At 45.4% G+C, this 17,769-nt stretch overlaps 2 protein-coding genes across 3 annotated transcripts in view; one reads left to right on the forward strand and one right to left on the reverse strand.

Annotated features, from left to right (window-relative positions):
* Positions 1-9,756: 9,756 nt before the first annotated feature.
* Positions 9,757-10,359, reverse strand: LOC131557752 (WW domain-binding protein 11-like). Its single transcript, XM_058805195.1, has one exon. It carries the CDS (start codon positions 10,357-10,359, stop codon positions 9,757-9,759), a length of 603 nt encoding a protein of 200 aa, XP_058661178.1.
* The window catches only part of WASHC1 (WASH complex subunit 1), a 37,825-nt gene continuing 29,867 nt past the window's right edge, over positions 9,812-17,769 (forward strand). Inside the window, exon 1 of one of the 2 annotated variants that reach the window (XM_058804448.1) lies at positions 9,812-9,864. The gene's annotated coding sequence lies outside the window, so the exon portion shown is untranslated. Of the gene's footprint in view, positions 9,865-16,969; positions 17,051-17,769 lie in introns of those variants that run through there. The other variant, XM_058804450.1, reaches the window with a different exon arrangement.

The raw sequence follows: 17,769 nt of genomic DNA on the forward strand, positions 1-17,769 counted from the left end.
CTCCTCAGAGGGGCTCAGCAATGGGATAAGAGGCACAGGGCACAAACAGAAACACAGGGAGTTCTACCTGAATATGAGGAAAAACTGATTTACTTTGAGAGTGACAGAGCACTGGTACAGGATGTCCAGAGAGGCTGTGGAGTCTCCTCTGGAGATCACAGAATCACAGAATCACTGGGTTGGAAGAGACCTTCAAGATCACTGAGTCCAACCCATTCCCTGACACCTCAACTAAACCCTGGCACCCAGTGCCACATCCAGGCTTTTTTAAACACATCCAGGGATGGTGACTCCACCACCTCTCTGGGCAGACCATTCCACAACTTTATCATTCTTTCTGTGGAAAACTTTTCCTAATATCCAACCTGTATTTCCCTTGATGCAGACTGAGACTGTGTCTTCTGGTTCTGCCAGCTGCTGCCTGGAGAAAGAGCCGAACCCCACCTGACTGCAGCCACCTTTCAGGAGTTGTGGAGAGTGATAAGGGCACCCCTGAGTCTCCTTTTCTCCAGGCTGGACACCCCCATCTCCCTCAGTGGTTCCTCACAGGGTTTGTGTTCCCTCTCCAGCCTCGTTGCTCCTCTGGACACACTCAAACATCTCAATGTCCTTCCCAAACTGGGGGGCCCAGAATTGGACACCAGTTTAAAAACCCAGCTTGATGTGATCGTGTGCAACCTGCTTTATCAGGGAAGTTGGGCTAGATGATCTCCAGAGGTCCTATCAACCCAGGCCATTCTGTGATTCTGTGAATTAAGCCCAAAATAAAGTCAGGACCTCTCAAGTGTAAATCCCAGTCAGCACAAGAGGTAGGTGCTGCCCCAAATGTCCTCTGGATATAGTGCAACCACTACTAGACCAATCTGAAATTTAAGGGATATTCTTGTGGCTGGTTTATATTTTTATTTTCCTTCTGATAAGTAGGGTACACTCAAAAATCTTTCTCTTCCTTATGTTTATATGATTGGATCCTTTCAGATACTCTTTCTCCCCTGTAGCAGTTGTTCTGTGAAGGTCCTGAGCCCTTTGATTCTTCCTTACAAGCCAGATTCTTGCTCCTAATGCTGTTGCACTGGCCTGTCCTGGCCATCTCTGTGCTTCCCTATTTCCCTGCATGTTTATTTGTCAAACTGAACAATGAAAAATTATTTGTGAATTTGGGATGCACTCACTGAATATTTTTGATTTTTAAAACAATGAGGATTACATTTTGTTGGTTTTTTTCCCTTAGCCCTTTGTCTTTTCCCAGGAGCAGGAAAAAATTAAAGCCTAGAGTAACCTATAGATGCTTAGCTCTAGTACTTGTTTTAAAAATGAGCTATGCTGTTTTACTGGCATGTAGAAATACTAATAGAAGTACTTGCTAAACAAATGCATTGGTTTTATTATGAAACAATGAGAAAATGCTGTTAAAATATATGTTGTGTTGCACACTATTATTTTAGCCTCTTTACATCACTCTAAAAGGGAAGGGGAATTAAAGGTTGAAGTGGGAGATATGTATCCTACTGCTCTGTAAATGAAAAGAAAAATTACATCTGTAGGTCTTAGAATTAAGTAGGGAACCGATGTTATAACACAAATGCAAAATCCCACCATGTTTCTAGTGAAAAATCCTGTGGAATTAACATGGCAGCTTGGCATACAGCTATTACAAAACATTTATATGGAATAATTTTAATGGCCACCAGGACATTTGGCCTGCAGCACAGAGGAATTATAATAGCCTCAAACAGTAAGCTTTGATGTGAAATATTATAATAGCCTCATATAAGGTAAGCTTGATGTGAATACCGAAGAGCAATACAAAGCATATGAAAGATTGAAATGCAAAACTAATAATTTCATTGGAAATGTTTAACATGTATTTCACTTCTCGTTCAGAAAGCAAATATTTCAGGTAGGAATTCTGGGTTTTCACTGAATTTCCATTTGAGTAGAAACTGGGAAAAAATCTCTGAATGTATTGCCTAGGCTCTTCTGTGAATCTAGTCCTTTGTTTTTATTGCACATATCTGGAAAAAAAGGTTACAGAACTAATGTTGGTTCCAACCAAAAAATAGCAAATAACTTACCCTGAAACGATGGAAATTTTATTATTTACCAAATACACTGAAAACAATGTTTGGGCATGTCTTTGGAAAAAAACCCAGAGTTTAATTTTTTGGTTCAACAACTAAATCAAATAATCAATTATTTGCACAAACCAACCAATTTGAACATCCCCTTAAATCCTAAAACAGGAGCTAGTTATTGACAGCAAGGAGTTTGGATGAACTTCTCACAGGTGTGTGTTTTATTCCCAGGGAATATTGATTTCTGTTATTTAGTTTTTATTTTTGAAAATATGAAAAATTGTTTCCAGCTTGAAACTAAGTCTGCAGGAACAACCTTTTATTAAAGTGCAAATTTCATTTAAGTACACATTTTTCTTAATCACATATTACTTAATTTTCTGAAATATGTTTTTAGGAGGCAATGTCAAAAGTACAATTAAATGGTGCAGGACTGAGTCCTAATTGATGGTGACAATAATGAAAATGAATTATTTGCCAAAGGCTTTTTTTTTTTTTTTTTTTCCCCTTGCTTTTACCTCTCATTATTCTGCTTGGAAACAGACTGTCCTAAAATGATTTGAGTGTCCTGCTGTCAGTATTCAGACAAGCATTTGTCAGAATGCCTTAATATACACTAATATTTTCAGTAGGCTTTTAATAGAGCACCTTTCTCTCCAGTTCCTTTTAGTCCTAATCTTTAATGTAGGGTCTTGCATCTCTTTTCATTCTTGCTTCTCTTTTTATTACCTTTCCAAATGTATTCGGAAATCCCCTAATTTGTATCCAGCAATGACTTCTGTATTGAAGCATTAAAATGTACATTTAAAAACATTGAAGCTAGTGTTGGAAACTGATAAAATGCTATTAAAGTTCCTAGTTTAAATAGGTGTGATTTAAAAAATACAAAATTTTAAAAGAGCTGTTTTTATAAAAAGGAAGAAATGTTTTTGAGAATTCCATCTTTTTTCTTCTCCTTTTAGGAATTAAAAGTCCAGAAGAATTAAGAACAAAACAAAACAAAAAGTAATGTCCAAAGCTGGGGGAGGGAGTGCAGTGAATTTTCGTCAGCGTGATGATTTTTATTTGAGACTTTCAAGATGATAAAAAAAAAATCAATCTTCAATTTTTTTGGAAGCAACATCTAATATTTAGCACCTACACTGTTCTAAATAAACTTAATGGATGTCAGAATCAAAAGAAGAGTGATCTCCACAATGACTCACTCACATTCTAGCTGGGAGTTGTAGCTGGCTCCTTCCTGCTTGGGTTCACCCTCTGCAGAGGGCAATCAGTGAATTCATGACAACTCCTGGCTTTGTTATGGCAGCAGAAGCACAGCCAGGAGTGGGCTCACGGCTGCAGCAAAGGGGAGAAGCTTTGAATAGCTGGCTTCTGGCTTGAAAATTAAATGGTAGCCTGCCAGAATTCAGGACAGCTAGAGGGATGTCCTGGAGTGCCAGGACTCCTGCCCAGGGGGCTCAGAGAGCCCAAGACACCTGTGGTTTTGATTATGACCCATGGAGCAAATCACCACCTTTATATGAGGATCTGCAAGCCACAGAAGTGCAAGTAGAATAATAATTAGTTTGTCACGGGGTGAAAAAATAGATTTTTGGGGTTTTTAGAGTGGGGGTTCGGGGGGCAAGATGGAGGAATCTGGGCATGTCCAGTCTTTCTCCTTCTTCCTCTTGGCCTCCATCTTCTGGGTGATGCTGGCACTTTTGGATTGGTTTAGAGAAGAGACAGATGTCTAACATAGGTGATAGGTACTGGAAAATAACTGTAAATATTGTACACGTAGTTTTTAGTATAAAAAGATAACACTGCCTCAGGGGCAGGCAGAGTGTCTCTGTCTGTCCTGTTGAACAGACCTCAGCAGGTCAGGAGAAAGGATTTTATAGATAAGGAACAACAAACCACCTTGAGACTGAGAAATTAAGAGTTCTGACTCCCTCTTTGAGCACCAGGCTGGGAAAGGAGACTTTCTAAACTATCTCAGGGTCACTCTGACCAGCAAAAGCCCTGAGAGTAGCCAGGACTGCATGGCAAATAGCTGTGTGTTACAAAATGTGAGGATAAGACTGCATGGTTGTCATACAATGTATGAAATAGAATGTTGCAGGTTCTGGGAGTCTTGTATGTGTTGACTTTAATGGTAAACAAGTCATTTAGGATCAGGGCTAAATGGATGACCTTAGAATACCTGTTGCTTTTCTCTTAGCCAGCTGTTCTTAATATTTCTCTCTTCCATTTATTTTTTTATAAAGGCCTGGCATGGGAGGTTTGATCTCTTGCCAGGTAGCCCAGTGGGAATGGTGAGTTCAGTTATGCAAGAAGAATGGATTTGGTCCCTACCTCCTGTGAGCAGGCTCTGAGGAATCCACACTGCAGAAATAAAAGCATTAGCCTGCAGCCACGCTGCTGTGCCATGCTCCCACACATCTCCCAGGGCAGCAAGGGCAGCCCCACTCAGCTCTCTCAGGGCTGGGGGTGCTCTGGCAGCGTGGAGAGGAGCCAGAGAGTAAAAGAATGTGCATGGAAAGCTGTCCTCATCTCCAAAGCTGTGCTCCTCTCCATAGACTTTCTACTCTTTGTGGTCTGCTTTGTTTCACTGATATACCTGTATTTCAGAAATGTGGTTTTTTTAAGTCAACAAAGACTATTGCTGTGAGCATGCAAAATTGTGTGGATCCAATGTGAAGACTGGCACTTTGAAGTTCACAGCTAAAGACAGAGAGAACTTTGCCATCCAGCTTTTCCTTACCAATCAGTTCAAGGTGTGTCAGAGACACTGGCTCAGTGCAGTCATACAAAGAGGTACCATCCTTACCTGTGCCAGGAATACAAGGGTCAATTTATACTCATGTGTGCACTGAAGATGTTGAATTTTTATTGTTTATTGGGGGGTGGTTCCCAGCCTTGTCTGAGTGCTTCAGCCTGAGCCCTGTGGGAAACACTGACACGTTGTGCCCTGCAGAACTGACAGTCTGAAGGGCAGTGCAGGCACAGGGCACCAGAAGGGCTCTGCCACTCATAAGGAATAGGTAATGTGATGCTGGTGAGTGATGTTTAAAGACTCCAGGGCTGAGCGGTAGGCTTGGATGGTAGTGGAGAAAGTGTAGAAGCAGAAGGAGTTGAAGAGAAGGAGAAACAAGAATGATTGAGAAGGGATACGGGTATGGTACTTCAATCAACTTCAGGCTCTAGTTTGTTCCATTCCACTGCATTTTACCCCAAAGCCCCACTTGTAGGGGGAGAAAGGAAAGGCTTCTAGGAAAGCCACATGTTTGTGAGGAAGTGTGTGGAAAAAGTGTCTCCAGATATCTGAGTCAGAAGAAAGCTTGAGCAAAAGGAAAAGGGGCTGCACTTGGCCCTTGTTTTATCCCCTGCAGTAATTCCTCAGAGCTAATGCAGGTATTCATGTTATAGTTAGAGCCTCTCTATGCCATGGGGAAATAAAGACACTTTGCCTTTTGCTTTTCACTCCCAAATGACAAATCAATGTTTAGTTTTGTCTCGTTTCAGCATCTTGTGAGCATGCACTGATTGTTGGTGTGCACTCAGACGAGGTGCTAATTGTCACCAGACACAGAGGAGGCACAGAGTTCCTTCCTGCCTGTTCTTCTAAAGAAATGCTACAAGCAAAGCTTTAGAGTCAGACCTGAAGCAAAATCTGAGCTCCAAACAGTTCTAAAGGTTAGGTGAGTTCGACCCTACATCCAACTGCAATAGCAAAACATCCCTCAGATCTGAAAGCCCCCAAAACAAGAGGGATGTCTGGAGCAAGAGCTGATTTGTGTTCTGACCTTGAGCAAAAGTGACTCAGACAGTTCTGGCTGAATGTTTGACAAATGCTGTTCAACAGACTACAAGAATTTCCAGCACCTTCAAAACACAAGCACAGCAGCGTTCTGTAATCTCCTCACCTTTGCTTTTTACATTTTGCCTTCAGGTTCTGAGTTTTATGTTATTAAATTTTGGTATAAAATATAATAATAAATATTAAGCAGCAACATTTTCTGTCCTAAAAATATTAAAGATGGAAAAATATTATTGTTTCCCTTCTTCTAGCAAGAAAAGTGAGACACTAATTACCTGCACAAGGTGACTTTGCTCAGCAAAAGATAACAAAAGAAAGAGCAAGTTAATTTAATGTTTTGAAGGTTGAGTGTTTTGGTTTGCCCTTTATTTTTCTATTACTTCAGAAAAAGCATTTTCTGTTGGGAAAATGCAGCTTCAGAAATGTGAAAATGGCTTCAAATACAATGTGAATCTAAAAGGGTTGGCTGCTGCTCATGAATTTGTGCCTGTGACACAACAATAGATGGGTGATCAGTTTGTGTATAGATAATTGCAATGGGTCTAGCCTGCAGGAAAAAAATGCTTTTATGCAAAAGTTCTGGACAGGGTGGAAACATTTGAACATTGCAGTGGTGGAAAAGCTATCAGACAGAAGAAGACTCTAGACAGTAGTGCTCCTTTTGTTGGAGGAGGAAGATACTGTGTGTGACTTTTTGTTGGATGGAATTGCCAATGCAAGGCAGTGCAGTGTGAGCTTGGTGGTCACAGGTGCCGGTCAGATCCCTCAGAGTGGTCCTTGGTGAGCTAAAGGGGTCCTGTCCTCAGGACCACCAAAGACAGCCAGTGAAAGGTTATGAAATGTATCCAGCAAACATTTCTCTGGAGAGAGAAGAAACTGTGTGCAGTATTCCACAGGCTGGGAATGAGCCAAGCCATGCAGCTGGATGGAGACTGGTGCCTTTGCACTTGAACTGAACTCTGTGTCAAGCAGCTGCTCTCCTGATTTGCCTCCAGACTCCTTCTGTGCTGTTGTCCACACCTGCTCGTGCCTGGTTAGACAGATGTTGTCTGCACAGGGAAGAAGTTTGGTATGTGACAACATCACCCAGGAATCCACAACCATTTACAGCCCCTCACCCACCACCAGGGTCTTCCGAGGGCTTTATCCAGTCCAGTGCTGCCCTGCTAGTGCTGCTCACCCAGGACTTGCTGTACCTCTGAGATCCAGTCTTCCTTTTCTCTCTCCCTCTGTTAGCTAGCTCTCTTTTTGTCCTTCAGTGATGGGTTTTGCAAACCTGCTGGCTCCTCTTCCTCAGGCTGGCAGGAGGGCATGGGAAGGGACTGTGTCAGCCTGCCATCACCTCTTGCTTTCTCTTGAACTTTGTAAATGGTTTGAAGTGGATTTCACCAAGCAGCAAGAAGCATTTGGCAGGCTTTCTGTCAGCAGTACAGAAATAAAAATGGATAAGAATAGATTGGATTGTTGCTCCTTACATCCGCTTCCCCATTTTATTTTTGACAGGTCCTGACACCCACACACACACGTTTCCTTGCTCAGACTCAGATAGATCTGATTTTTTATCTGCTTTGAGTTTTTGGCAGCATTTTCCATTCCTCATAGAGAGTTTCAATAGCTCCTATCCTGGTCCTCAGTGCTCAGGCCTTTTGCCCTTATGCTCTCCACACTTATGGGTCTTACCAGGCCCATCATTAAAACATCACAAAGGGAAGGACTGTACCTCCTGCAGGCTCTGAAACACAGGAGCTGCTGCTGGCCACTCCTTTGCAACTCCTCTGGGTCCAACATCACTGCCCCCCTTCACTCTGCAAACAATCTGCAACAGGTAATTTATGTAATGAATTTACCCTTTTCCCTGAGCTAAAATGCATGAGTGGGTGCTGATGTCTTCAAGTGCATTCCCTGTTTGAAGAGGCTTGCCTTATTTTTCTCCCCTGTGCACTGCTTTTAATGCTACATATCAATCACGAGCGTTCCCCGGTGCATCCAAAATCTGGTGTTTGCTATTCAAATGGCGTGAAGTTGCAACTGTTTACATAAGTTTGGAGAAATTGTTTCTGATCCTGAAGTGGAAAAGCATTCAAACACCTCTGTGATGTGCAGCACGTAGCCCTTTAAAGTGTGGGTTTGATACAATTCATTTTTCATGAGCGTTTGTGCTGGGAGCCGTCGGCTGTTGGAATGTGTGCACAAAGGGAGGCGTGAAGGCAACACGGTGACAAACTAGTGCCACGTTCTTAACAATTCTGTATTTGTTAAATCAGCTTTTACATTGCCCAACTCTAAACATGAGCACTGGAGTGTGAGGCAGAGATGCCCCCTTTTGCTTGCCATACTCTATACCGGATTACATGGAAACAAAGCAAAAAATGTTCAGCTTTCCTGAGAGGGGAAGAGGAGGGACAAGCACTGATCTCTCTGTGGTGACAGTGACAGGACCCGAGGGAATGGCCTGAGGCTGTGCCAGGGCAGGTTGAGGTCGGTATCAGTGTGAAAAACGCCAATCACTTGTTTTTAAAATTTTAAGAGTTTAATAGTAATAAAATGGTTACAAAAATAGTAATACAACCAGAATAATAATTTGGACAATTTGAATTAGGACAATATGAGACAATAGAGACAAAGAGTTAAGGACGTCCGAAAAAGGACCCCCATTAACAAAGGATTAACCCTTAAAAACAACAGCCTGTTGCATATTCATACACCTCATACATGATGCATAAATTCCATTCAAACACAGGATTGTGTCTGGTCAGTGTCAATTTCTTCCTCTGAATCCAGACAGCGCCTTCGAGGTGGGAAGAAGTTCGTTTCTTCTGATAAGAGAGCAATAAATTCTTTTTCTCTGACAGATTTAGGTATCCTGTGGCTGCTATCTCGCTGCGAGTCCATACTTTAAAAAAAAAATAAGTATCCTACATAGCAGCTTCTAACATTTTTATAACCTAAAACTATATTTAACATGCTACTTAAGAGAATTAATACAGCGTTACTTTCTAACACAACACATATAGCATTCATTTTAGTATTTGCGAAAAGCCAATCATAAAACACGCATTTTTTCACATCAGGAAAATGTTTTTTCCCCCAGAGGGTGGCTGGGCACTGGAACAGCTCCCCAGGGCAGTGGGCACAGCACAGCCTGACAGGCCTCACGGAACATTCGGACATCGCTCTGGGGCACAGGGTGCGACTGTGGGGATGTCCCGGGCAGGGCCGGGAGCTGCACTGGGTGACCGTGAGGTCTCTCTGGCCAGGGCCGTCCCGCCCTTCCCTCCCTCACTCCCCCCGGCCGGGGCCGTCCCGCCCTTCCCTCACTCCCCCGGCCGGGGCCGTCCCGCCCTTCCCTCCCTCACTCCCCCCGGCCGGGGCCGTCCCGCCCTTCCCTCACTCCCCCGGCCGGGGCCGTCCCGCCCTTCCCTCACTCCCCTGAGCCGGGGCCGTCCCGCCCTTCCCTCACTCCCCCCGGCCGGGGCCGTCCCGCCCTTCCCTCACTCCCCCCGGCCGGGGCCGTCCCGCCCTTCCCTCACTCCCCCCGGCCGGGGCCGTCCCGCCCTTCCCTCACTCCCCTGAGCCGGGGCCGTCCCGCCCTTCCCTCACTCCCCCGGCCGGGGCCGTCCCGCCCTTCCCTCACTCCCCCCGGCCGGGGCCGTCCCGCCCTTCCCTCACTCTCCCCGGCCGGGGCCGTCCCGCCCTTCCCTCACTCTCCCCGGCCGGGGCCGTCCCGCCCTTCCCTCACTCCCCTGAGCCGGGGCCGTCCCGCCCTTCCCTCACTCCCCTGAGCCGGGGCCGTCCCGCCCTTCCCTCCCTCACTCTCCCCGGCCGGGGCCGTCCCGCCCTTCCCTCACTCTCCCCGGCCGGGGCCGTCCCGCCCTTCCCTCACGTTCCCCGCCCGGGGCGGCCCTGAGGAGCCTCGGTCCTCCCGGAAGTGACGCCGCGGGCGGGCGGAAGCGGCGCGGGGCGCGAGGGCGCGGCCGCGGGCGGCAGGTGAGGAGCGCGCGCGGGGGCGGGGCCGGGCCCGGGCCCCCTCAGAGCCCCGGGGGAGCCCCGGGACCCGGGCGGGATCGGGAGCAGCTCCGGGGACAGCTCCGGAGAGCGGCCGGGCCCCGGTGGGTGCCCTCCGGCTGTGCCGGGGCTGCGGCCTGTCACGTCTGGGGGCCGCAGGCGCTGCCCGGCGGGAGACCCGGCGGCTCTTGGGCAGAAGAGTTTGGCGGCGCTGGGAGGGAGGGACAGCAGGGCTGGAAATGGTTCTTGGCAATGCTCTTGAGAACCTGAAAATGGTTCTGCAGGCAATGCTCTTCCTAGCGCATCCACTTTTCGTGAGTGCCTTAGGAAGAGCGTTGCCTGCAGGTCGAGGGAGGTGATGCTGCCCCTCTGCCCAGCGTTGGTGTTGTGTCCAGGTCTGGGCTCCTCAGGGAGTGTGACAGACACATGGAGGAGCTCCAGCAGAGAGCGACAAAGCTGGGTAGGGGACTGGAGCATCTCTCCTATGAGGGCAGGCTGAGGCAGCTGTATCTGTTCAGCCTTGAAAAAGATTTTCCTGACAGGTTGTGGAGTCTCCCTTGTTGGATATTCAAGGAGCATTTGGGTGCAGTCCCGTGCCAGGTGCTCTAGGATGGCTGCTGGAGCAAGGAGTTGGGCCAGGTGACCCACGGAGGTTCCTTCCAGCCTGAGCCATTCTGTGATTGTTACGTGGTGCTTCGGTGCTGAGCCATGGCATGGGGTGGGAGATGTGCCAGGCAGGCATGCAGCATGGAATTCTCAAGTTGGCAGTGGCATACAGGACTCCTGAGCTCCACGCAGTGTTTCAGGGAATGGTGAGGGCCATGCCTCTTTTCAGTGTTGGTCAAGTACCCTGCAGGGACTGATGGGACATGCTGCATCCTGAAGGGAGGAACAGCAAAAAAGAAGGAGGATTCTGTATTGTTTTTTATGTGATTTTTCCTCAGAAAGTCAACTGATGGCTTGTGATGGGGTTTGGGTCTTTTGGACCATTCCAAGTAGTTGTACTATTTGCAGTACTTTGTACTGTTCCCAGGCCAGTAGTTGTGCTGGTTGTAGTGATTTGTCAAATAAAATCACATTGTCAGTGTTTGCAAGTGAACCCAAATTGCTGATGCATTTACTGGAATCATCTTTTTCTATGTTCAAAGTAAAGAATGAGTTGGCCAGCAATAAGGAGACCACAGGACTGCTAGGCCTAGCTGTGTACATGAAGAAAGGATGCTGATGGATTTAGGGAATGTTGTGAATTCACATCCAGTGGTGATGGTCATTGATAGTATTTATTTTAGTAATCAACAGGAAATCCTGTGATAAGTTTCCCCCTCCTTTTTATTTTGTTTATTTGGGGATTTTGTGTTTTATTTGGTTTTTTTTTTCCTTTTCTTTTTTGCTTATTAAATGAGATTCACATATTGAATGGTTGAATAGCACGTGGATTTTCCCAAAGCCCTCTTTCCAAAGAGGAGGCTCTTCATCCCTGTGCAGAGCAGGCTCATTCTTGACTCTGTGCAAGTCACAGTGCAGCTTCCAGCAGGCAGTGTGGGGTGCTGCTGGCTGTGGCTGAGGCAAATGTCAGCTGGCACTTGGCTTGGAATGCCCTCTCACCCATCCTGGAGTGGAAGTTAGAGGTGCCCCCATTCCTTGGCAGCTCCCTGCAGTGCAGAGCTTTGCTGGAGCACTGAAAGGAAGCACAGCAAAGAGTGAGAGTGCTGCTCTTGCCAGAGGCAGGGCCTGGAAGCAAACTGGCTTTGGCATGTCCTTGTAGAGACCTTTCTTCATTCTGGGAACCAGGGGTGCTCCAGTCAACTTGTCTTGCTTATTTTAGGAAGGTTGCTGATAAATTCTGCTGATATTTCATGATGTCTGTCTTGTCTGAGTAGTAAAGCTGGGATGTAGAGGCTGCCTGATATCTTTCTGTATTCCTGGGATGCTTTGGATGGGGGGAAACAGCCACAGCTCCAGAGCCCGAGGCAGGAGGGTGCCTGAGGAATGCCTGGAGCAGCACAGGCTGCTATTCTTAGCATCTGTCCTTCTTCTATCACTCCAGATATTGAAACTGAATTTTAAATCCTCATTCCTTCAGATGCAAAGTGCTGCTCTCTCAGCTCAGGGGTTCTTGGGCCAGAAAACTGAAAGCAGATAATTCCTGGGAGCTCCTCTGCAATCTGGCTTCTGGGAATACCAGGTGGCTGTGGTCACATCAGGCTCAGTTTGGGGAGTGAAAGGGAAGGGTAGAAATTGAGGGCTGGGGAAAAATGGTATTGAGGTAATCCTGAAAGCAAGGCAGATTTCTTTTTCATAACATTTTTTTAGATTAAAGGTAATGTACAGAGGAAGAAGAGGATTATGCCTGAAATTGTTATGTTTCCCATGGCTGTGGTGTAAGAGATTGAGGGGAATTATTTTTATCAGTCAGAAAAGCAATTTCTGTAGCTAATCAGCTCTGCTTAGACTCCCTCACAGAATAACCTTTCCCAGAAAATCCTTCATCCAGGTGTCATGTTTTTGACCCAGCTTTTCATCAGCTCCTGTCACTCAGGCCGCTCTGTAGGGATATTCCTTCTAGCAAATGTGAATGCACTTGAAGACTTTCCCTCTTTAGTGAGTCCTCCTGTCATCTCTTAGAAATGCAAGCATTGCCTTTGCTTTTGAATGCATAAAACAGGCAGGAACTGATCTAGTCCCTGGTTTGATTTAGTTGTTTCCTTAACTGAATGTCTGAGGCTTTGTTGGAATGCTGCAGGTGGAGCCTGGAGGCTGAAAAACTCCAGAACTTTGGAGCAGAGGGTGCTGAATGTGGAGGTGAGAGCCAGGACACTGCCAGCTATGGTTTGTGGCAGTGGTTGGATCTGCAGCTGACGTCTCTCTGCAGGAGGATGGAGCCCATTTTGCATCAGAAAACTAGAGGGCAAAACTAGGATTTTTTTTTTTTTTTTTTTTTTTTTGTTTCTTCTTTTTTCATTTTGGGCACAGTGTGTTTCTGGAGGTGAGTATTGCTGTGGTCTGATGGTGAGGATGAGAAGCTCCTGACACTCTGCAGGAAGCTCTACAGCAGCATTCTGGCTAGCCTGGTTTTGGAATTCCATTGTTTAAGAGAAGTTATTGCAGAGAAATGCCTCTCCAGAGGACCTTGCATAGCCAGTGCCTTCTGTGTACTTCAGGCACACAAAACCAAAGTGCCCCCATTTGGGAAATCAAAGAAGGAGCTGTGTGCACATTTGGGATGGGATTCTCAACTTTAGTTGTGATGTTTGCAGAGTAGGTGTAGCTAAGCTGTTTGTTTAGGCTGCCTTTGTAATAAATAGTGATAGGCAATTAGCAGAGTGTTTGTGGTCAGCTGTATGTGCTGCCCTGGAATCAGATCAATTGTTCATTCCAGCATTTTGTCTCCATGACTGATGGGGGCCAAAGGTGGCAGTTGCAGAGGGGATTATCTGATTAACTTATCAACATCTGTCTGCCAAAATGAGCTTTATGTATCCAGCTGGAGGAAATGAATTTCAGGCTGTGCTAGAGGACAGGGCTTTCTCGGCAAGGTGATGCAGGGAGGGAGGCTGCCTCTCTGTGTTGTGGGGAAAGATTGTCCTGAATACAGCAGTGGCTTAGAGGGGGTCTTAGCTTATGGAGCTGGCAGGATTGAAGTGCACCTCTAAATTCTTTTAAGTCTCTACTTTACAGATTCTCTTAAAAAAGAAAAATAATGTAATAGCATTCTCTCTCTGGAGGGTCAATGTAATTTGTTGTATCTAATCCATCTTTAGATGTCAGGTATTTTGCCAAGGAGTTGCCACATGCTGCTGTAAAGCTGGGCTCTGAGATCTCAAATTTTGGTTCTTTCTCTTTAGCCTAAGTGGAATATGCCAGTAGTGACAAACCAACAAATCTGAGTGGCTCTGAGTAGGATTTTGGGTAAGGAGATTTCACCTATAGTAGCTGCCTCAGCTCTTTCTTTCAAAGCAAAGTGTCAGAGCCAAAGGTGTTTTGAACAGGCTCTGGCTTCTTGAGAAGGAGGTGCCTTAAATGCTGGGCTCCTGTTTCCAGAAGCAGAGTTTTGACAGGCCAGTGCTTTTCTCCAGGTGGTCCTGCTGACTGTCAGGTGTCTCAGTGCTCTGCTGTGTTGGTGTTCACAGGAGTTCTTGGATGAGGTAAGAAGATCTGACCCTATGTTTCAGAAGGCTTGATTTATTATTATATATATTACATTAAAACTATACTAAAAGAATGGAAGAAAGGATTTCATCAGAAGGCTAGCTAAGAATAGAATGGGAAAGAATGATAACAAAGGCTTGTGGCTCAGACAGGGAGTCTGAGCCAGCTGACTGTGACTGGCCATTAATTAGAAACAACCACATGAGACCAATCACAGATGCACCTGCTGCATTCCACAGCAGCAGATAATCAATGTTTACATTTTGTTCCTGAGGTCTCTGAGCTTCTCAGGAGGAAAAATCCTCAGGAAAGGATTTTTCATAAAAGATGTCTGTGACCCTCTACTGGTTCTGCAGGGCCATGGTGAGATGTGAGTTTGGCTCCTTTTGAAAAGGCTTTGGCTGTTCAGGTCATCCCATATCAATGAGCAGCTGTGGGACAGGAGATGCCCTGTAGGATCCATTTTCTACGCTGAGTTTTTGTTGCTGGCGTTGTTCTGAGGTAATGCTGTGCTGTAAGGATAGGCTCAAAGGTTGAGGTTGAGCAAGTATCCTCCAGAGCTGGAGAGGAGGAGCAGAAATGGCTTTTACAGCTGTGACTAAAGCAACTTTGTGGTGTAGATTGGGCTGTGGTGTGCTCCTGCTGCTGAGAGAGAGGGAGAATGATGCCTTGTCAAGTTTTCACTTTCCTGCACCCATTGCCAGTTTGTGTCTGGGGAACTCCAGCTCCTCTGTTTAATTCACTCCTTGCTAGTGGGCAGGGTGGGACAGCTGGAATGGACAGAATTCCAGAAATAGCACTGGGAGACAAAATCACAGCCAATGCCAAGCACTCCAAAGATGGAGAAACCCCTTTCTTGTGTAAAATAGCTACTAGAGGTCTTAACGCCAAAGCAGTGACATCTACAAAGGAGTTTGAGGGTGCTACTATGAGAGAGTAACATGAGCACCCTGGTGGAGTACAGCCTGCTACAGGCCCTAATTAGGGGCTCATTAATGCTTTCTTTCATCACTGCCTTGCAGCCTTCAGATGTGATTAGACCTATTTATAGGGGCAGAGTTCCTTAATATACAGCACACTGTGCTTCTTGCCAATCAAATCAGTAGCATCTGCATCTTTGATTGCTGCTTAATAACATTGTAGAAGATGGTTAATTAAAAAAATATAAATAGACCTTTCATCCTCTTAGCTTACAAAAGTGTTTCTCTCCTGCCCCCACCTTGCTTCCCCCAAAAAAAAGGGTGAAGTTGGATTAGCACAGGGACTGTAGTGAGCCTCTCATGTCACTGCTGGAAATGCATCCTGCTCTCCTATCCAGGGCAGTTACCTCTTGTGTGCTCTGCTGGGGGACTGAATTCCATCTCCTCCCATGAATGTCAGCACAGGGCAGAATGATTGTATGCTGCATAATAATGGATTTGTATGTGGGCTCCTGTGCTGCCTTGGAGCAATTTCTAGCTTTTGTTTCAGTGTTTACATCTGTGTGCACACACTGCCTTCTCCTGCCCTGAGCAGCATTTCATATGCAATGGCATATTTTGCTTTTCAAGTCTCTTTTTTAAATGTTCTCTGTTTGGTAAACTCACAGGAGTTACTTTATATGTAGAGGGCAAGGTGTCATAATTAACTTTTTATATTATTCTTATTTTTTCCTTAGAGGATTTAATTCTGATATTTTGTTGGGATAGCCTCTAGGCAAGCCTCCAGAACAATCCAGGTATGACTTGAATATGCTACTGGATATGACCATGGGGAAATGTTTGTCCAGTTAAACATGGTAGAAAGGATTATGTATATTATGTAGAAAGTACTACATGTAAGAAATTACTCTCAGGGAGGAATTTGGGATGAATCCCTTGGTTAACCAAGTTATGGATGTGACTTTGCACTTTCTGGTAAGCCTTGCCCAGAGCCTGTCTGCTCCCTCTATTGAGTGTGTTTGATCTTTAACTGCAGTTCATTTGTGGTTTGTTCTGTCCCCACTTTGGAGCCATACTGGTGGTAGTGGAATAGTGAGGGATATGCAGAGGTGTTTTATTGCATATTGCTGATCCCTCTGTCCTAACAAGGATCTTTTATGAGGATCCTACAAAAGAGAGACATAGGGTTAGAGATAGCCTGTCACTTCCTTTTGGGGATGTTACTGCCTGTGGGAATTAAAGCCTCTGGTTCTTGCTGCCTTTCCAGTGCAGTGACAGAAGCAGCAGCACAGTAATTGCTAAAGCAGCCATTGTAGCTTTGAAGTATACACACTGATTTTTTTCAAAGTATTTAATCCCTCTTCTCCCCTGAGCCTGCTCTTTTTAGCTTCTTGAAGCATGTTAAGGAAGCAGATATTGTTGATGGCTTGCCTTATTCTCCCTTTATTTTCACAGCAAAGTACTCAGCTGGTAAGTGCTTGTATACAGCATTACATTCTCTGTGTTAAGGGCAGCCATGCTATTTTTTTAATACTGCCTTTATTTATGTTCCTTTGAAAAACTAAAATATTTTAAGGTTGTGGGGTTGATTTATTTTTAGATAATTATCCCAGTAGTCAATCCTCCATAGAGCAGTATTTTCTAAAGAACTTAGGGAAGTGTTGCTTCTTTTAAAAACTCTGTTTGCTCTGTGACAAGTTCTTTAGGGCTTGCCTTAACATGAGAATGTAATTACTCTTATGGAGAGAGGTGAGGAAAGCAGGTGGAGTGTTTCTCTACCTATCCAGAGCAGTGAATGATATACTTTCTTTTCCAGGGGCAGAGCTGCACGTGTCCCTCCAGGCATTAGACTTGGCTGTGGGGAGTGAGGAGCAAGCCCAGTTGTTGGTTCCAGCTGCCTGGAAACCCCGGAGTGCTCAGCCTGGTTTAGGTGTTCTGGAGAGGCCAGACAGTCTGGTGCAGGCTGATTGTGTTTCCCACTCCTGCTGTTTCCCTCAGCTTTTGCCAGTGTGAGTGTTGAACTGAGAGGGGAGAGCAGCTTTGAGTGCAGAGGAGGAGCAGCCACCAGCCCTGAGGAGCTTTGGAGCAGCCTGCCTGAGGTGAGGCACAGGCAGCTGAAGGCAGAAGTGCAAATCTAAGCAGTCAGGAGCCTTAGTCAGAACTTCCAAATCAGAACATAGCACTTGGAAGCAGGTGCTGCAGTGAGAAAACAACCTTTTTTACTTTAATAAGGTAAATGAGGTTATTATATAACACCAGAGCATATTTGTCTTGATCATGAAAGTTGACATAGAAAAAATAATTCAATAAAAGCTGGATGGAGCCCCCAGATGCTACAGCTCATTTCCAGAGCATCTTTGATCACAAAAAAAAAAAAAAAAAAAAGAGAGAGAAGAAAAAAAAAAGAAAAGCTCTGTGTTTTTCTTCTGCTTTGTGTGACCCATTGGTGGTCACACCACTAATGATTAAATCTCTTGGATGCTGAGTATGTGACTCATACTTTCTGTGTCCATTTCTCACTGTAGCTCATGTCAGCTGTCATAATTCCAGCATTGCTGTGCTTCCTGCAGGAACACACCCTCTGTAGGATTCTGGAGTGATACTGGAACCAGTTTGTTGCTTTGCTGGAAGACCCTTCTGTGTGTGAGATATAAACAGTTTATTTGTGCCTTTGCTGTCCATGTTACATGAAGGCTTGGCACCCTTGGGATAAGGTAGAAGAGTTGACATTTTTAACACCCAGCACTCACTTTTTTATTTTTATGTACTGATTCTGATAGTGGAGCATGGCTAGAAAATGTGCTGCTTCCTTTCAGTG

The sequence above is a fragment of the Ammospiza caudacuta genome, chromosome 5, assembly GCF_027887145.1.
Source record: "Ammospiza caudacuta isolate bAmmCau1 chromosome 5, bAmmCau1.pri, whole genome shotgun sequence".
Classification (NCBI taxonomy): Eukaryota; Metazoa; Chordata; class Aves; order Passeriformes; family Passerellidae; genus Ammospiza; species Ammospiza caudacuta.